This window comes from Lutra lutra, chromosome X, assembly GCF_902655055.1.
Source record: "Lutra lutra chromosome X, mLutLut1.2, whole genome shotgun sequence".
NCBI classification, from domain to species: Eukaryota; Metazoa; Chordata; class Mammalia; order Carnivora; family Mustelidae; genus Lutra; species Lutra lutra.
The window spans coordinates 82,350,036-82,371,960 of NC_062296.1; the positions used below are offsets into that span (position 1 = coordinate 82,350,036).

Genomic DNA, 21,925 nt, shown 5'->3' on the forward strand with positions numbered 1-21,925 from the left:
AAATTATGTGTCTTTTAGTAACAAAAGTCTTGGCGATGGGAAATCATGAGATTATGTAGGTAATCAAGAGCCATCTGTATGGATGAACACCATGAAGTCTGAGGAAATGAAGCGTATTGTTTCTAGTGATGTGTTACATGCCTCTACAACACATCTCTGAATGATAGGTTCTTTAGATCAAGTCTTTAGACATACTATATATAATCACTGTGATGTGACCGTATAACTGCTTTCCTCTTTGTTAGGACATCTTGGTACTAGATACAGATGACATAAAAATAAGTAATTTTCATCATTATTGAAATATTTAAAAAATCCATTATGCAGTACATTACTTTCCAAAACTTTGTAACATACAGTGTGAGAGAAAAACTTATATTCAGTATGCTTTTTAAATGCTCCAGTATCTCTTATTTTAAATTATTCTAATACTGCATGTGAACTAAAGAACAAGTTCTAAAAAAAATAAGCAATTAAAAATAATCTAACAAATTTTTATTTTCTTTCTTTTGTTTTAGGGTCACTCTTTCTATTCTGAAGACTTCTCTCCTTTTATTTTACCACTTATAGAAGTAAAGATAGTCTTTTTTGGTTAGTGCCCACCTCTTCCTTTCCTAAACCAAAAGGAAGAAAGAAGGGATGGAAGGAAAAAAGAGAAACAATAGTCAGTGCTTACAAGTATATTTTAAATAGCCATGAAGTGTGAGGTAAGGACCAACAGAATTTTTATTCTGCCTGGACCATTACTAGCATTCTACATGGATTATTACTAGGATTCCTTAAGGTGGATGTGTCTTTCCACTTCCAGTAAGCTTAAATATTAGCCATGTCGGCTTTCTTCAAATTGCTATTTCCTCTAGGTTTCTATTTTCAGAAAGAAGTTGCTATTAATGTATCAGTTAGCATGATGCGCTAAATTAATAAATACGTAGATGAAAAAGACTCTTAAATATGTTTAAATGAATAACAGGTTTGACTGTGCCAGCTGGCTCAATGAATTGAAGTGACTGAAAAAAAACAGCTTATTCTTTTGAGAAAACAGAAATTAGTCAACCCTATTGCTTAACACAACTGGCTAGTTATTGTATTAACTGATAAATCACAGGAAACATTTCATCTGCATGCAGATATCATCTGGCTAATCAGTATGCTTTGTACCAAATAAAACGCACAGTAAATATTAAATATATTCATTATACTTTGTCTACTAATTGTATTAGTTTTGTTAAGCTAATCCACACTAAAAAGTAACCATTCTTCTTGAGAATCCTATTTAAAAAATTATACATTAAGCAATGAAAAAATAAAATATGGTAAAATAGAAACTTCATGGGAAAATAGAAATAGCTGCTTAACTCCAAAAGAAGTTTTTGTGGTAATTTAAAATTATAATCTTTTAAAAATTTTTCTACCTTTGAACAAGAACTGAATACAAAATTAAAAAGAATGAAAAAAGGCGTTAAAGAACATTAGAAAGATAGGCAAAATTTGACTAAATCAAGCACAGAATAAATGATATTATTAGCCGAAATCACCAGCAAAAAATTCTTAGTTGTAACAAGTGGCATTAAAATTACAAACACCACCAATAACCATTTAAGTGTGTGAAAATACACAAAAAGTGACATATACAGCTTCTCTCGAATCAAAAAAGGAATTCTCTCAGCATCCAATTCACATTTTAATAGGCATATTTCTTAGTTTCAAAAAAATGTCTAAATAAGTTAGCATAATAATGCAGAAAGATAGCTTCTCCTATCTTGGCAACATTTACTTTCTATCATCTGTTCATAACATAGAAAGTAGTTACTACAGCACTATGAAGAATTCCCAATTTAAAGAAAAATGTAGAAATAAGGGTAATACTTTTTAATTTTCTTCTTGCCACCTTGATACTTTCTCTTATATCGGCAAAATATGGAAAGAGAATTAAGAATTATCATCATTTAAATACAAGGTTATTTTAAGACTGCATCTTGTTACTCAAATAAACATGAAGCTTCCGTGTAACTTGATATGCTACAGTATGCAATTAAGTACGATATGGATCCATTTTGGATTCTATGTGAACAGGGTTATTTTCTGGAAGGACCTTATCATAACATTTGGTTTTCATATGTAAATGGTCCTACTGACATAAAGCTCTGCTAAAACAACTCTGATAGATTTCTCAGGCACTGGAATGCATCTCTGAAAATATCCAGATTCTAAATAAAATGATTATATGCATCTCTTCAAATATACATTGGTAACCTTAGGTCAGTTAATGATAACTTACTACAGTCAATAGGACTATTACTAGAAACCTACTAGGTTAAACATACACATACATTTTTTCCATATTGTCAGTTTGAGCTACATAAATACTTTCGAATTGTATCCTACAATGTTACTACACAAATCTTCCTCTGAAAATCATGTGTGATTACTTCAGTAATATAAACTCCTACTCCTTGAGTTTAAACAGCATTGGAAGATTGTTATTGTTATAAAATAAGATTTTCAGCGTTTGTAAGGAATTGCTGAAATCTCACTTTAAATCCTCTGATGGCTCAGGTCTTTTCCTTATGTTCCCACTTCTAACGTTTTTAAGGTAACTGAGCACATCTGGAAGGTATACCTCTGAAACCTCTATGGTCTTAAAGATTATGAGAAAAGAGCTTCCATACTTAAGAAACTACATTTGACATTGAGGTTTTATTTGAAACATTTTACATTTTAAGAACTCTTGGCAAGCTTATCTTAAATTTAGTTGTCGCTCTGTCTGGTAAGTGACCTGGCTTTCATAGAGCTATAGAAAGTCTTGAATGACACCAGTGACAAAAAGACAACCCCAAAATTAAAGACTAAAACAGTGTGTTATACATTATGTAGTTCTAAAATTCACGAATGCAAAGATCACAAAGAGCTTGCTTTGCCTTACAGGGGGAAGACACCCACTGAAATACTTATGATTACATAAAGTATAAAACCTGGCCATTTATTTTAGTCGCTCTGGGGAATAAGCACAGACTCGGATGGATCACAATACCCCATTATTCTAGCATAGAACACAAAGTCCTTACTCAGTTCAAACACATTTTTATTATAATTCCCAACACAAGTACCAGAATGTTGTTTTATGTTAGCAACTCTGTTCTTAATCATCTAAATAAATGCTCCAGAGGAATTGTATGCTGGATTTTGGGAGGCAAGACATTGTATACAATTTGTAAGTTTCTTGACCATATCAAGAATGTTAGATCTAATCTGGAAAATTACTGGGCATACTTTTCCCTGGGAAAGCTTTTCTTGAGTATTAAATTATTTGAAAAGAACCTAGGCAAAGGAAATCATGTATTCAAAATTCTCCCACTCTCAATGTTTGCACAGCTTTTTCTAGAATCTAAATTCATACATACAAAAGACTTGAGTCTTCTTTTATAAGCATGTAATCTTTCCTTTCCTGTTAGACCACCAAGAAAAGAAACATTGTTTTTCTGACCATTAATTTGATCAGGAAACCATATCTGTATAGGTTTTAAAATACAGATATATGTGCATAAAAATATGTAGTTACATGATACACAAGAAATATAGATCAGAGTCACACTACAAAATGGCTTTATCCACTAAGTCATCAAATTTTGCACACTGTACTAAAACGAGCATATTTATTCTTGTGTTGTCCGGTCTTACTGGCATAGTTAGGACTGCAACATTAAAACTGGACTTCCATTTTTTTCAAGTTACAGTAAACATTTTTTAGAATATTAATTAAAGAATGAGAAACTAAAGAATAAAGAAACTGAAAAATAATTTTTGCATTTTAGGTGATTATCTGTAGTCAGTGTAACATTTGAAAGCATTTGGCTGAAAAACACAATTGTGATTTGGATACTTTAATTAATCTGCTTAAACACTGCTGAACAAAAATTTGATGTGACAACTGCTTGCAGCTATTTACTAATTTGAGCATGTAAAACATATAATTGTTTCTGCCTTTCAGTCAGCACAATTACATTTTTAGTTAAGATTTCCTTTCTTCTCTAGTGTCATACTTAATATTGGTTATCTTCCTCTTCAAAACATGCTTTTAAAATAAAACTCTCAGAAATATAACTTTTGTTAGTAATGGTTTTTTTGGTTACCCTGATCCATAACTTCGATATTAACAAATTTTATTATTTCTTACGTTTTGGTTTTCACAGAATACTTTAACCATTCACATTTGTGTGTATTTGAAATGTGATGTAACCAGTTAGTGTTCTGTTGTTATACCAGTTGACAGACAAAATCGACTGTTAGGACTATTTGCTTTCCATTTCTTTTTCTGCTCAAAGTTAAATATCCTGTAAAAATGGCATCAAGATAATGCTAAGCAATAAGATTTTAAATGAAAAGCATAAAACCACACAAGAAACTCTCACACAGATATAAGAAATTTATGGATTAGAATGCAGTTTAGGAACATAATTCTAATGATACAGCTTGATGTTATTTCATATAGGAATGTGTTTAATGAAACCTCTATCAGTATGTTGAATTCCAACATTGATTATAGTGATGATTTGAGAGGCATTCTCACAAAAAAGCTGGGTTCTTTGATGTTTTTAAAAAATTGCTGATTCCCAGTGATGATTTCAACCAAGATTCTTGCTAGTGTCCAGCTAATTGTCCCATGCATCTCTTCTAAGAAGAAAAATGACACCACCCACACATGCTTGTGACCTACTCACACTAACTTAAAGCCACAAACACCAAAAATACACCTTGAAGTTTGTCCAGAATTCCCTGGGATTTTCTTCATTAAGTTGGAAGAACTTGATCATAAGCAATCACTAAGGTCACCAAAATCCAGGGCATTAGTAGAAATGCTACTAAGAACACGTTTTTAAAAACAGTTCTTGGAAAGCAGGAAATCCCTGGTTTGCTCACACAGAACAAAAGATTCTATCTCATGTAAAACAACTCTACTATTTATAAAAATGGTGCAGATGACAACAGAATTCAACTCCAGATAAAATCTTGTTTGTAATATTTGACTAAGGTATCTCTAAGTCTTTTAGTTCTATTGCAAAATGTTTGAGAAACCAGAAATTTAAAAAAAGAACTGCCAGATTTCATGAAATGTACTAATGAAATTGCTCTGTGAGCATGAAGCTGAATTGTATGCTTTTGTTTATTTGGCTATGATTTCATGAATGATTTTCACAAGAAAATCCAAATCCAAATTTATGATTGCAGTTGATTAATAATAGAAGTTCCTACCCTTACAAATATTTTGAGAAATAAAACTTCTTTCACAGTCTTCTACCTTAGGGTAGACAAGGTTAAATTTTTTTGTGTAGGTACAAATTATTTCCTTGTTAGTTTAAACAAATAATTATTCCTCATGTTAGAATAAAGTTTTTCTTTTTTTAAGATGTGTGTATTAGTGTCTGGCTTCCACAATACACAAACCTGGCCATATTTTATTTGAAAATGTTAGTAGGTAAATTAAGCCTGGTGGAGAAGAAGAAGTTGAAATAGACATATTGAATTAAATAAATGCCATAAATTATTTCTTTTTGTAACCTCTATCTAAATTGTTCTTAGTAGACTGTTTGGACAAAAATATAACCTAAGGTCCAATTCTCCAGGTGCGAACACTGAAGATTTATATTTAACTGAGTTAATGGACATTTTAGCTCTAATGTGTTTGTACACATACCAGAAGCATGAATACAGTAAGACTGGTTCTTCAGTCTGCATAGAGGATTATTCCTGCATTAAGCATTGCATTTTACATCTGAGGTCCTTTTTTAGACACTAGGAAAAATGTGTGGCCTCTGGCAAAGTCACAAAGGAATCCAAAACTGCCTGCAAGACCTTCTTATCTCATTATTTCTTTTACTTCCCACCCCCGCCTGGGAAGGCAGTCTACCTTTAATCTACAGATTCTGGTACCATCAGGTTTTGTTCATCTTTGGTTAATTTACATAAAAATTCTGACCAGAGTTCCCATTACGCTTTTGGTGTCTCTGTATTTTGGAGCTGCAAAGTCAAGAAACAACTGTGTCATGGTACAATTTCAGGTCTTCAAAATTTCAGGGATATTTGGTGATGGTAGTATATAGTAGGTTGGAGAACTTATCCATTGCCCTTGTCACCAAGAGTTTGTTTTACCACCATTAGGAAGTATTTAATTAAAACTAATACTCTTCCTTCTGCTCTGTAAAAAGTCAGCCACTGAGGCAGTTTTTAAAGAAGTTCAAAGCAAGTTCCCCACCCTCCCAACAGTACTGTTTATAGGGAGTCGAGCTTGGACAATACATTTCAGTGGAACTAAATTCAGTTGAAGTAACAAATCTACAGAAGTGTTGATACATATAAGCACTTATGGAAATGCTGATTTTCTTTTTTGATTGCAGCAATCTGAAAAAGTAAATTTATAAATATATCCAGAGTAACGGTATAGGCAATGAGGAATAAATATAATCAGTGATCCGGTGAGGCATATTTCTTGGAAGTTAGCAATGGACCTAGAACTAGTATCCTAATTGCATATTGTAATTATAATTAAACCATGATGTGAAATAATTTTAAAAAATCAAAGTCTTTGTTCTCCAGCTTTGAATATATACACCAAATGTGTGGCAAAAAAGAAATGTTGGTCTTTCAATTATTTCAGCATTTTATGTAAAAGTGATTAACTGGAGAGCGTCATTAACTTCATCTCCAGTTTGTGCTTGTGGAAAAGAATCTAAAAAAGGGACCAAATTATCAATTTATTTCCCAGAGATATTTCCTCAAGCACAGTTCACGGACCAGTATGAAAATAGTGTCTTTTTGGTGTTTGAGGTGAAATAGAAGGGATTAGAGAGAAGTTGTTAAACTTAACTACACATATATAGAGAAAAAACCCTAATGGCTATAATTGTGGGACTCTTCTTCAGTGTTTGCACCTCTCAGGATCTTTGAGGAAGACAGGTCAATAGGAAAACTACAGACTGGAACAACAAAGCAACTTATAATACAGCAAGAAAATAAAATGATGTGATGGGAAAGTCTGATCTGCTAATTTATGATTTAATGAGTTAAACATTGAATTCTAAAATTTAATGACATTAAAAATATTTAATAGACATATACTGCAATTCAAATGTTTTTGGACATATTCATACAGTTTACATATATTCATTTGAAAAATGAAATATTAACATTAAAAATTTAAAGACCTTAATGTTAGAACATTTTATATGTTTTTATGTTATTTAAATATAATGAAACTTTGAGGTCAATAAGTAGTAAAGTTTTAAACAATGACAAATCATTATAATCCATAAGGGCATTTATGTGTAATGGAGAATTTAAGATTTTAGGGGGAAAAACATCTGAGAATGGTATAAGGTGTTAATATAGAAGTAACAATTTTTATAGCAGTGACAACAATGGCACTCACATATATTGCTTTTCTTTTTTATCTGAACAAAGGGCAATGTTCTAGTTCAGTGAGCAATTGCAATTTTAAAAAAATTACACTTCTAAGAAAGGTAATAGTCTCCTATTTTAAAAATGCAGGTTTTGGGAAAGACAAAAACTTCTTTTATGATGCGTTTGAAGATTACATTGACCAAAATGGAAAGAAATGTATTACTTCCTTGTCATTCATTAATCAGAATCATATTCTTATTACTTCCGAGATAACTATGCTTCTTAATGAATATAATTTATCAACATCCATAGAGTAATTTTTGGAGTGGTTTCATGCTGAAGAAAAATGCAGAAATTCTAATGCAATAATTTCCCTATTTTGCTACCCGACAGGGTGGAAAAGAAAAAATGATCAGTCAGAGGGAATGCAGTAGGTATATTTTAATTACTACATAAAACTTTCTTTACCTACTGTTTATAAATAACTATCTTATGAACTGATTTAAAAGAAACTGTCATCCAGTTTCTCCAAGTATGAGAGTGTAACTTTTAAATAGAAGATTACATCTCAAAATGAAACCTCTCATTTTCATCTCTATCCATATTTTGGCTTGAAATTGCTTATGTTTTTTTGTAATTATGCTTTAAATGTTTACAAATTAAGGCAGAGTTCTTTATCATTTGGGTTTTAGTTATAGTAACTTACAGATTTCATCACAATTAAGCCTATTAGGATAAGCTGTGAAGAGATAATTTCACAAACCAATTTTCAAAAGCATACAAGATTAATCCATATGCTGCTGAGATGAGGCACAATAAAGAAGCATTACTGAGATAATCTATGGCTAAAATGATGGTGTATGACTTATGATTAAGCTTCATTACCTGCAGAGCAAGGGGCTTCCATCTCATATTTTTCAGTAAAGCTGGTGCTGAGGTAAGCATGCTCTGAGGTCGCTTTTTCAAAGTTAAGATAACACCACTCGGGTCCTCTCGTAGTGCATTCACCAAATTTTTCAACTGCCACCCCACCTGGTAACCAGCAAAATCATTACAATAAAATTGAGGTACAGTATTCAAAGATTTAATGTTCTCCCCCTTTAATAAGATTAGTTTAAAAAAAAGAAAATCACATAATTGGTGTACCATCCTATCAATTTTCAGGAGATAAATACTCAAAAAAGAAATTTTATCTCTGAATTGATTAACCATGTTATTGCATTAGAGTCCATATTATTATGAGATAACATAATGGACATTTACCATGTCAAAGCAGAGACTAAAACTGTATCCTGCCAATGGAGTAATTTAGAGTTTAAAGAAATTATGTCATCATTAATGCTGTGCAAGGCCTAGATCCGAGTTCTGTTCACAAGTACAATTCGAAAATCCACATTCTTGAAAACAAGGATTTTGCAATGTCCTGAGCTTGCAAGCTATACCACATGCTTTCTCATCACCATCTTTTAGAGATATGTGGTATAAGTCTCTCTAAATTAGACTGACTTTAAACTACTGATAGCTGGTACTGACAAATCAAGGCAACATTCTGATGCATGGAAGATAGCATCAATAAAATTAACCTTTTACCACGCTATAAGAATAGAAGAAAAACGACAATGTAACACTATTCCCTGCAGAAGCTATTGGAAATGTGTCCCAAACGACCCTATGAACTTAAAATATAATGTGCTGAATTTAATGAAGCCATTCTGCTTGAGTATCACCTCAAAACATATTGTAAAATTAAATCCAAGTACTTAATAAATGTCCTGAAACCTGACTTAACTGATTTCCATGTTAAATCACTTCACTCATCATCCTTTTAAGATTTTAAACATAGAATAATTTGTTAGTTTGCTTGAAGATGGACTAGTTATGCAGTTAATCAGGTAACTGAAATCCTCTATGCTTTGAAGCACATTAAAAATAGATATTGCTCTAAGACTTAAAACACACACACACACACACACACACACACATACACACACACACACTTCACACTTAAAAAAGAGAAGAACCTTTACTCTAATGGATTAGAATTTTCCAGGATGTCATACAAATACATTGGATCAAAATTTATCCTGGATTACAAGCAGGATTTGACAAGTGGTCTGAACAGTAATCTAGTTTCTTCCTAGGCACCCAAGTGCAAGGGAATGGGTACTCTTGTCTGTTATTCGCCACGTTTTTGCCTGGAAGATAATGATCAAGCTGAAAAGAATAAGCACTTCCACCGAAAGAATCACAGATCCTGAGACTACGATGAAGCGGTGCTCTGGACTACAGCCACTGTGGGATAATGGGATACAGTGGTTTACATAATGCATGAGCATTCATTTAAATCCCAACCGCTACTGCAGCTGAAAGGAGTGATGGTGAAGAGAAAAAAAGTCAGGACAGAAAAGAAGTGACATGGTACAATGCTTAAAAACTTAGGGAGGGGGTCCCAGATATGAATCAAAACAATCATTGTGATACTTGCCTAACACAAGTAAGAGGCTGCCAGTTTTTTTTTTAAATCACATTAATGCAGAGAACTCAAATGTCTCCCATTACATATCGGTGAGGATTATTATGTGCCCAGAGGTGTACTACATTGAGTTTGAATCCTCTCATAGCTAAGAAGTATCTCTGCAGTCATTTCTATAAGCCAAGAGTCAAAGCAAAATGAATTCAAATCCAAGTGTTCATTTTTCTTGCCAAAAAAATAAGTGAGCAGATTTTTGAGTTCAAAGTTTAGAGGAGAAAATGTGCTGTTTATATGAAGAGTTTATGAACAACTTATTAATGATAACCACATTTTCTCATTAATTTTATTTATTCAAATAATTACTAACGATACTAAAACAGTCAACATGATGGTCATCTTTTTCTTTTAGCATATGTATTCTCAGCAATTACACATTTCTATCCATCAATTTCTTTCCATTTTTTTCTGTTATGATCATTGTGACTAGTTGAGAATTTCTAAGGCTAGATGGTGTTTTCCTGTATGATGTTCGTTGCAATTTGATTCAACTTGTTCTTTCACACTTTATGCTCTTTTTGAATATACAATCCCCCGAAATAGAACTGTTTTTCCATGAAAAGGTAGAATTGTTTTTGATGAGAAAGCAGCAATTTGGTTAGATTTTAATTTTATAGCTGAATGTTATTACATGGCCGAAAAGTATATACTTTCACTATTTCAGTTTTCTTTCTTTTTTTTTTTCAAGTTTTTATTTAAGTTCCGATTAGTTACCATACAGTGTAATATTAGTTTCAGGTGTAGAATTTAGTGCCCCAATACTTAATTCAACACAAGTTTTACTATTTATCAATTAGTCTTCCCCCTCTGACTGACATAGAATCAGGAATATTTTAAACAAAGGTAAGCAAATATCCATGAAGACCCATATAAAGTATGTACCTTTGATTCCCCAATTCTACTTCCACTCCCATAAGGAAATGATCTGGATAAAAGCAGAGATAAATGTGCAACACATGTGCCACGGTACTGTTTAAACCAACCCCGAACTGTACATTATGTAAATGCCCATTAGTAAGGGATATAAAAATTGTTGTGTAGAAAAAAAGGAAGTTCCAAAATAGCAAATGTAACTCAACTCTACCTTTGTAAAAAAAATTATATAAATATAGAAAACATAGAGACACAAAACATCATGAGCAGTGGTTGTGTTAAAGGGGAATAAGGTCGAGGTGAACAATGAGAGACTATGGACTCTGAAGAACAATCTGAAGGGTTTGAAGAGGTTGGGGGGTGGGAGGTTGGGGGAACCAGGTGGTGGGTATTAGAGAGGGCACGGATTGCATGGAGCACTGGGTGTGGTACAAAAACAATGAATACTGTTATGCTGAAAATAAATAAAAAAATGTTTTTTTAAAAAAAGGGGAATAAGGTCTACAGTCTATATTTTCCTCTTTATACTTCTATTTGCTGAACTTTTAGTGATAAACACATTATTCTTGTAAACAACAAGATGAACAAAATAAATGGACTTAGTCCATGAATAGTAATATTCCATTTAGAAAATCATGAATTTTATGAATTACTTAATGAGGACTGTTTATTATATAGGGACAATTTCCACAGAAAAGTATAGAACCAGAAAGACAACAATATTTAAAACAGTAAAAGTTAGTGATGGGGGAGCCACATCTTCTCTACTAATTATACTTTCAGGGGATTAGCAAAAAAAAAAAAAAAAAATTGCCCAGCTGTGTTTATAAGAACTGTATTATCTGTTGATTTTTGGTTCAGTGAATGATTTCAGTAGATAATTAACTGTTAAATCAGGTTCACATATTAATTACTGAATGGGAATGAAGGTGGCTGAGCAATTCACAGCCTATGTGTGACATTTTTCTCAATAACAGATGTAGGTTTTAGCTGTACCAGTCCCACCCAGGGCTTCTACACTCCTAAACAGCAACCAGACCTCAAGTCTCTCATTCAAATAGTCCTTTTCCTAGGAGCTATCTCAAACTCTCTAATTTGGTTCATTTCTTCATTAGCTTCTATGTTGTCTACTATATATAATTTGTAACAATTGTAACCATTTATTGGGTTGTACCATGTTCTGTTCAAGGGCAAATATGACATGGTATTAAAGCTCTAGGAAAAATGATTCCCAGCTTTGGTTCTGTGATATCCTAACACATTTTCAGCCATATAATAAGGCATAGTGAATTCTTGAAATTAATTTATTTTTCTTTTAACTGCTATTGAGATACTTATGGTTGAAGATTATAGGGGGGCATGGGTTGTTGGTATGATATAAAGAGGCAATATATGAGTTAGAACTTCATGTGAAAATAAGCAAAATAATCATTTTCCAAGATAACCTCTCCACTTTCCCCTTTCTTTCTGGCTATAGTTTGAAAATATTGTGTGACAGACCCGAATTAGAAACCATGTAATGATATAAAAGTAATTAAAAAAAATGATTGTCATGTATTCTTTACATTGGCTGCAATAAAAGCTTTTCTGTTGTGGAAGATTGAGGGAGATCTGAAAGAAGGAAGAAGGGATCCTAGTGGTGGCTAACATAAGAGGCTAATCCACTAATATGGAAAGGAATTAAATAAGGTAAAAAATTTCACAAGACAGTGGGTTAAGGATACATGTGAAGAAAAATATACTAATAATCAAAGACATCCAAAAAGGAATCAGCTGACTTGTAAAATAGTGAGCTCAATACCAAAAGAGATGTTTCAATATTCTTGCAGAGACTAAATGATTACAATAGATTTCCAAAGTCATGACTCATTCCAACTGTAATACGCAGAATGGGTAGGAAAATGCAAATAGGTGATATAACAACAGATTATGTCCTGGTACATCTCTGATTGCTTGTTCTCTGTCTTTTCTCCCTCCTCACAACGAATAAATGCAGGTGTTTACCCCAGGCTAACTGTTAGGCTCCTTTCTAAAACTGCATCCCATCTTCCTACAAAGGTCTCCTCTCTTTCCAGAGCTTCCAGTGCCAACTTTGTGTGTATGCCTCTCACATCTAATCATCCCTGCCTCCTAGAACTCTAGTAACATACTTCCAACAGTTCAGTTCATCCTTACTAATAGCTACTGAATAATCAAGCAACAATAATTCACTATGCTATATTCTTCATAACTATGTTTCTTTTCTTTGAATTTTCAGTCTTAACATCTGTATGAGGGAAACTATTAAACCCATTTCACATGTGAAGAAACTGAAGCAAAAAGAGTTTCTAAGTTTTCTCAGCCAATATTATAAATTTGGTTAAGTGGCAAAGCCAGAATTTATATTCAAGTCTGTTTAATTCTAAAGCACAAAGCATTACGAGAGCAAGCATGCCCCACCCTCTAAATATCCCATTGGTAATTCAAATGAATGCAACATTTTGAAAATCAAACTCATTATCTCCCTGCTCTCATTCAACATCAGTAAAAAAGTTCCCCATTGTTGTCTCAAATTTGGAGCATGGGGTCACCTATGACCACTTCCCTTCCTTTTTAATCCACTTGTCCTAAAGAATAGATCCTAGCAACTAATGTCCCTTCTTCCTTCCTTAGTTCTGGCTTGCTTTACCTGATTGCTAGATTTAAAGTAGAGTCCTAACTGGTCTTTCTGCCTCTAGTGTTTTGTACCTCCGAAATGCTGCTACAGTGAGACAGTGTTCTTCCCTTAAAAACCTTTGAAAAGCTCTCTGAAGGCCCAACTAAAGAATCACTTCCTCAAATAGCTCCTTCGTCAATATGGCCACAGCTGTCTTGTCTTGATTTTTCTTTAATGGGTCTCTCAAACTTTAGCATGTGTTAGAATCACCTGGAAAGCTTGTTAAACCAGAATACTGTGTTTTAACACTCAGTTTTTGATCCAGTAGGTCTGAGGTGACATCTGCATTTTAAAAACACATTCCCGGGCGCCTGGGTGGCTCAGTTGGTTAAGCGACTGCCTTCAGCTCAGGTCATGATCCTGGAGTCCCGGGATTGAGTCCCGCATCGGGCTCCCAGCTCCACGGGGAGTCTGCTTCTCCCTCTGACCTTCTCCTCGCTCATGCTCTCTCTCACTGTCTCTCTCTCTCTCAAATAAATAAATAGAATGTTAAAAAAAAAACAAAAAACATCAAACAGCAAAAAACATCAAACAGCAGCATATAAGGAACTTTAAAAAAAAAAACAAACACATTCCCAAGTGGTGCTCAGGCTACTGGTCTAGGAAGCACATTTTGAGAACTGCTGTACTATACGATGAGCCCTTGAAGGCAGTGACTCGCCCATGTCCAGAATATTTTAAGTGCTTAATGTTTTTAAGATTAACTATAATAACTTACAGTCAGTTTATTTCTCATGTACCTTCCATGTAGTATGCATGTAATGGTGCATACATTAGCCTGAGCTTCGTTAAAGAGCATACTGAGCAGCGGGAAACATTTACAATAAAGAGAAGAACCTCAATATAGGGTGAATAGAAGTGCAATGGGAGCCCCCAAAAGGGACATCCAACCTGTCCTTTCGGACAGAGGAGAGGCTTTCTATTGGCATAAGCTCAATTTCTTAGGAGGTCAACAGGTGAAGGGGATGTGGAGTTTGAGGGAGTGGAGAAAAGCGTAAGAAAAAGTATCACTGTTTTGAGCAGCTTCCAGTTCTCTATGGGTGGAAGAGGTGGTGGATTGAAATATACACTCTCCTCAACACTGCTTTCTTCCTCGGCCACGTCTCTGCAAAAGCACCCTTCCTTCTGATTGTTAACTGGCCTCCCACCTACAAAATCTTATGTATCCATAATGGCTCACTGTGAGTGCAATACCCATCATAAATCTTCTCAACATCTAGAACTCTATTTTCCTCACGTGAATCTCATAGCACACTGTATCTCTCTAGTGGCATTTTTTCACATACGGCCTCTTATTAAAGTTGCGTATTTTCCCTCACCCTCCCCAGCTACCCTCCTAAAACTGGATTTCCAGGTTTTTTTGTTTTATTTATTTATTTATTTATTTATTTATTTATTTGAGAATAAAACCAGAGTCCTGTCTGGATATACTTGCAAATAATGCTTGCTTTACAAATGGCAGATACTTAATATCTGATAAAAACTTGACTAGTGACATCATATGGTGATATGAGAATGAAAGTGTTTCAGAGACAATAAAGTGCCTTGAAACTCCAACAGGAATTTAGTATGCAAAACCAAGATGTATTAAATTTTCCTCTAAATGTATATACTTGAAGATATTAAAGCTATAATAGACATTCTTTACCCTAAATTATCAAATAAACTTTCTTATAAGTGAACATTTGAAAAAAGTAGTATTTGCATCTTGGATACTCCAGATCTAAAGTCACAGTGATGTCATTATGAAAAGGAATGTTAACAGTGGATAAAGTTCCTATTTGTCATAGAAAGACTCTGCTCTGTCATACACATTATAGAAGCATTTTTAAAATTTTTTATACCAGAAAACTGTTTTAAAGTGTTTGTAAGTAGTCCAATTTTCTCCTCAACATTTTTAAGAATATTTCATTCATATTAAGTTCATGGGTTGGAATGAGTATTTTAAAAATCACCATATGCATCTTATACAAATTATGTATTAGTTATAGATAATATGTTTTTCACATATGCTGAACTACTAATATTATCTTCGTGATTGTCCAAGGTAGCACAAGCCAGTGTCTCTAAGCAATGGCAAGCCATATTACTTACTAGTTTAGATATAATCGCCAACTTGCACACTGAAATATATTTTACATACAACACAAACCAGATTAAATTTCCCAAGAAAGTCTTTAAGGTAACCCAATGTTAAAAAACAGAGGTTCTGCTTTCTTGTATGTGGGCCTTGTAATTCCTGGGGTGACGGCCAACATAAGTGGCAGGTCCCTGGACAATGAGTTGCCCAGATTAGGTGTATAAGAGGCTTTGGGGTTGGTGCTGAAGAGATGAGTGGCTTCTTTTCCTCTTGGTACAAAGAGGGAAGAAGTAGTCTCTGATCCCTTTAGGTCATACCCTAGCCTATCTGATTCCCAAACACTTGGTGAAGTATTTGATCAGAGTACAAAAAGAAGCTCTACACTATGGTCCCAAGAAGCCAAAGTTAAAATAAGCATAAAGGTAACAACTGAAGCCTATCAACCCAGAACTTCTTTACCTTTAGCACAGTTGTATTTGGAGTTACAAGAAAGCATCTCTATACCTAGATAGGAAGATAGAACATTTCTTAAACTATTTTTAAAGTTATTATCCTTCACAAGACAAAGTAACAGATTCATTAACATTTATACATGCTTCTGTGTATATACACTTTTACTCACAAGTTGTATAAATTATACCTCTTCACAAAGGATATTTCAAAGAGACTTGAGGTGTGCCTATATGAATGTCTGATGACATGAGCCATGATATACCCAAATGTCCTTCTACTCTTTTAAAAGCACTTTAGAGACTTAATTTAATACAGAACCCACTATGCTGTGACTAGTGACACTCTGTCTTTACCAAATTTTCTGTTGCTGAGATATTTATTATAATGTTCTATTTCTTCACATTATTAAGCTATTGATATACCTAATAAAATCAACATTTTATATCTGTGACTTCCTCTTTCTTTAGCAAAACAACCTATGTGGAAGAAATGTCATAGTTATAAACATTTTGGAAGTAATGAATTTTGATATACAGTATCTTACAAAGATCCTAGAACTATAAAACTTGAGTACCAATCTAGAAACTTCACCTTCACCTAAATTCATCTTTTTCCACAAAATATTAATGAGAAGTTCTTACAATATTAAATTATAGTATGTTTGGAGATACCCTAATTCTGCTCTTCCATTCACTTACTGAGTAGAAACAGAGATTTGCCCATGGTTCAAATATAAGTGAATATAAGCCGGAAGGTATGCATTTGGCTAAGTAACTACACACACACACACACACACACACAAAGATTTTAAATTCTAGCCATGAAGTAATTTAAATAGGTAATTCACAGTATGCAGAAATGCCTTAAGGTGTAACTATTTTATATAAAACCTTAGTGTTGATATTTTTATAAACATTAGTTTAGTAAAGGTAATCCTGGGAGAAGAGAAAAGGAACAAGCATTTGAAAAGAAGGAATATGGGAATTAAAGGTTTTATTTTCATTAGGGGAAAACCCCCACAATCTTACATCTTTATTCCTTGCACTCTTCATCTCACATCCTCCTTAACTTTAAAAGGCACTTACCCAGTGAAATAAGAGGACATCAAGGCATTTGTTTTCTAAGGCATTTGTTTTTTATATGGCTTAATTTTACTCTAAAATTTGGACCATGTTGAGTTGCTCATAATTTGGTTTACGTGTATGTCTTTGTACTTAATATTTTCATGTGAATTTCAGAGAGTCATATATACAATGTTTGTACTATATTTAAAGAGAAAGCACATTTATTACTGCTGTAGAATGAAGAAGTAGTCCAAGGCAGAAAGTCAACTTGGGACTACAATAACTAGTACTTTTACCTATTGCACACCACCTTCCTGGAGTTTTTTCCTCCATAACCAACAAGTTCTGTAAAGCTACATCCGAATTTTTTTATTGGCTCATGGGGAAGCTTGTGGGAAGAAGAAAACAGTCATCATTTTTTTTTCTTTACATTTTACGACTCACCCAAATAGTTTTCACCAAATTGACACATTTACTTATCCTGTTACTTGCATCATCTCCTGTTATCTATCACATACCCTAACCGCAGCCTTTCTATCACTGGTGTCTCTGCTTCTGTGGCTGGCTGATTCAAGAACTGTGGGTACAATTTAGCATTTTGAGCATACAGCTCTCTTTCCCTTCTTCCATTTCCATATGGTATTTGGTAATGCTGTGGTCTCTGAAGGCCAAAGATTTATTTTGGAGGCTTAATGGTTTACCTTTGTATATGCTATAGCAAACTGAATCAAAGCCAATGCTATTTTTATTTCATTCCAAAACATATAATTGAATGAATTTGAAAGCCTTAGCGAGGGAAAGATGGAGGAAGAAGACAATCACATTATAGTGAAAGGCTTTTGGGGAGAATCTTTGATCATACTACCGAATCTCATCTCCCAAAAATCAAGAACATATTTTAAAAGAACCATAATAATACAGGTTTTTAGCTAAAAGTTTTAAGATATTTACATGAGTTAAATTTTAAAATAATTTTGTGTTTACATATTAGGAAATTATTACATTTCAGCCATTCCTTCCTATATTTCATTTCTGTTCTTGCAGAGATACTGCAAATACACATCTTAAAATAGAGTCTTAGTCAACAAAACTAAAGAATGAAACAAAGCACTGTTATCTAAAAATCTATAGCTCCTACTTATAAGAATTCTGAGAAAGAATAAAGAAAATTTCTATACTTATGAAAAGCCATGCTTAAATTTAATTTGGGAATCCAAATGAAAAAAATAGTTAAAAGTAACCCAAACCCTGCTATTCAAAAAGTGACATGCTTAAAAATGTGCTTTTGCTGTGAATAATGTTTATGATATCAGTTATTGTCAGACATTTAACAAAGACATGTTTACTTGAAAATATAAGCAAATACTGCAATAGATGTCTATATGTATGAAAACAAAACCAAAGCATGTATATATATGCATATATATAGCTAAATAAACATCATTGGAAATCTTTATCAATAAAAAATTTAAGAACTTCCATAATGGCTCAAAATACTTTCACTGTAACAGTTATCTTTAGAAATCATCTTACCAGAAATCCAACAACTCAGACAAAAAAGGTAACTCAGTGTCAGCTCCAAGTGGGCCCATACTGAACTCTCTCAGCCATTTGTTCTAGCTCAAAAAAATTCTCTATTACCCAGTATTAGGGTAGTATGATGAGAGAAATGTAAAAGTAATTAGTGGTTACATTACCTAAAATTTCAGCCACTAGGCTGATCAGAATATTAATTTTGTGGATGAAGCCTATATTTGAATCCTAGGGCTAAATAACCTAAAAAGAATTTGAGATTATTATCATTATCTCTTGACTTTCCTGTGTTATGGTGCTCTAATGTGTTTCCCTTTCATGCAATAATTTTTATCTTTTTCAGACAGTTAAATATTATCTACTAATTGCCCACCCCTATTACAGACAGAAAGTAAATTAGGCAATTGTGACTGGCTGATTTTTGCCTTTTCTATACGGGAAGGAAAAGGGCCGCAGCTATGGATACTGATTTGCAAGTTGAGTTGCACTCTTAATAAGCCAAAGCAGGTAAGAACATCAGCCAATAGGTACATTTGAAACATACAAAATAATCACTTATATATTAAAAAAACCCCTAAAATTCCATGTAAAATAACTGGATTATATTAACTGCCTGTTGATACCAAAGGATGTATACATATTACTAATAAAAATAAATTGGGAGTAACCATTTTGAAAGGCGGTTACATTTTTCCTGGTGAAGCTAGTAAGAAGTATAGACTTAAAAAAGAAATAAGTCAGGATGTAGAAATCTGCAGAAAAAATAAATTGGTTAATAGCAAGTTACCATCATTAACGCATCATAAAATTTATCTCCTTTATATAAAGACTTAATATAATAAATTTCAGTTGGTAACAGAAAACTCACAAAATACTGTATTGATAATAAAGTAATGAGTTGATTTTTCAAGGCAAAATATAATATATAGTTTATATCAATATGTGGCACTTCGAAACCAGTTTCCACACATTCTCATCAAATCTACAATGTTTAGTGCAAAATAAAAGAAAAAACTTATGATAATCTCATAAACTACCTACTATGTAAGGCAGAACCTGAAATAAAATACTACTATGAATAACTGAAAACTATCATGCATTGTTTCCTTTAATTTTTGATAAATGACTCTTCATGATTTCTTTCCCTTCCAAAAGAGCACAATTAACTTTGTTTCAGAATACCAATTTCTTAGAACCCTAATAGAGTTATATTATGGTATTTTCATAGTCATTCATTAAGCTATAGGTTAAATGCCATGCTAATGTATTCAACCTCTGTACTCTAGCAACACCTTGGGTTTACAGGAATAAGATGTGAGTATTTCCATTTGAGGTGTCGGTTTTCAATATTTTGGGCGTAAGGAATTATAAGATAAATACTTCCTCATCTGAGAAGGAAGTACAGAAAAAAATAGGCAAAAATAAAAAAGAGTGAGCAAGGTCAAGAATGGAGGAAAAAACAGTCAAGTGAGATGTAAGGGAAAGAAGAAAATGGAATTAAGAAAAAAAAAAACCTTAAAAAACAAAGACAACAATTTAGTAAATTTAAAAACAGAGAGAGAAAGAAAGAACATCTGGTGTTAGTCAATATCATGGTACTGATTCCATTCAATAAGCCATCCAACTTCCTGCTGAAGTTCAGGGACTGGGCAGTAGGGTGAGTGGGAGGGGAGGGGAGAGCTGGACTTTAAAGGGTCACCACATTTTGTATCCATTCTGATGATGCTGGTTTCCCTTGTAAATGATAATCTCCTGTTTTGGGGTTAAAGGAGCAAGAGGGTGAAGACAAAGTCAAAAAGGAGAGACTAGACGTGAGAGTAAGAGAGAATAAGGGAGATACTTTTGAGAATTATATAAATGAAGCTAGAATGACCTTTCCAGATGACTCAATAGTCCTTTAATATGTTCCCTTTCCCCAGCCCCCACTGCCACAACCTGTAAGTCTTTTTGAGCAATGTTTACCATTTGGTGTATAATAAAGAACACTAGCTTACAGTACTCATCTTCCATTTCTCACTAATCAATGTCCAACATCCCAACTATTTGCTCTAATCTATCTTTTTGACTATCCCAACCTAGTTATTTTCCACTCCAGTAGCCTCTGTAGCCACATGTATTAAACCATTTTGTGCCAGAAGGTAGTCACCAGGTTCCAGAAGACCTTTCAAAATAATAGTGAATATGTTTTAATATTTACACAAAATGAAAGGAAATTTTCCAAATGCTGGATTCAACCACCACATACCCCACTCCTTTGAACTGATACTCCTAAGAAGAAAATATCTGTTTTTAGTATGGATAGAATCTTTAAAACACTTACACACCAAAAACAGTATTAACATAAAATTTAACAGATTCATTAGGAATATGCCCCAATAGATTTAATAACTATAAATAATCTCATCAGCTAAAAAAACGTGTTAAAAGTGCATCGTGAGGGCAGAGTTGCTGGTTCAAACTATGCCGAGGTATCTCCCAGAGAGAGGGATGTAGTGGCAGATGAAGTGGAAAAAATCTTGGGAGATTCCAGCAGCTTTGAGGAGTTGGATCTTCACTGGCGGGGAAGACATGCAATAGGGCTCAGTCTGCTTTGCTTGGATGTTCATGATTTTTTCTTCTTCCTACCTGGCAGCCACAGTTTCTCAGCCACAGAAGTAGGTTGATTTGAAAAGCTTAAAAGCCATTTATAATAAAGAATATAGCAATATGAAAAAGGACATAAGACTTCCAGTTTCACTTCAAATAAGAAAATATACGTTTTAAAGAGAGAGCAAACTAGAAAATACATACATCTAATTGGACATCTTGAAGATATACCATACTAACAATTTTTTAAAAATAGTATTTGAATTCATCTGTGAGTTATTCAACTTTCTCAGACCTTAGGGAAAAATTTCAAGATGCTTTTCTATGTATTTTAAAATAAGAAAAGTTGTCAGATTTTATATTGAATATTACTACCTTTAGCAGTAATAAATTTTAGCATTACAAAAAAATACTAACTGGGCTAATAACATTCAAAATATAAGACTGAACAATACTCTTCATTATTGAATCTAAATTGGTATAGAACAATATTGGCAATTATCCCACTATTCTGGTCAATTAATTACTGGATTAAAAAATAATATTAAATAAGTGTTTCAAATGTATTAGTCTACCCCTTAATGTAGTTATTATATCATAACTAACCCTTAATGTCTTTGGTAATTAATGAAGGGACAGAAGGGGTAACAGTAGACTACAAATAATTTATACTTGTTTCAACTCATTTATCTACCTACCAAACCTTTTATAGTAAC

At 33.3% G+C, this 21,925-nt stretch overlaps 1 protein-coding gene across 5 annotated transcripts in view; it reads right to left on the reverse strand.

The window, feature by feature from the left end:
- Positions 1 to 21,925, reverse strand: part of CNKSR2 (connector enhancer of kinase suppressor of Ras 2) — a 282,715-nt gene that overhangs the window by 112,530 nt on the left and 148,260 nt on the right. For 3 of the 5 annotated variants that reach the window (XM_047716254.1, XM_047716251.1, XM_047716255.1), the window contains exon 9: positions 8,281 to 8,427. The exons of the other annotated variants lie outside the window; for them this stretch is intronic. In XM_047716254.1, the coding sequence (XP_047572210.1) occupies positions 8,281 to 8,427 (147 nt within the window). The remainder of the gene's footprint in view (positions 1 to 8,280; positions 8,428 to 21,925) is intronic. 5 annotated transcript variants of the gene reach the window in all.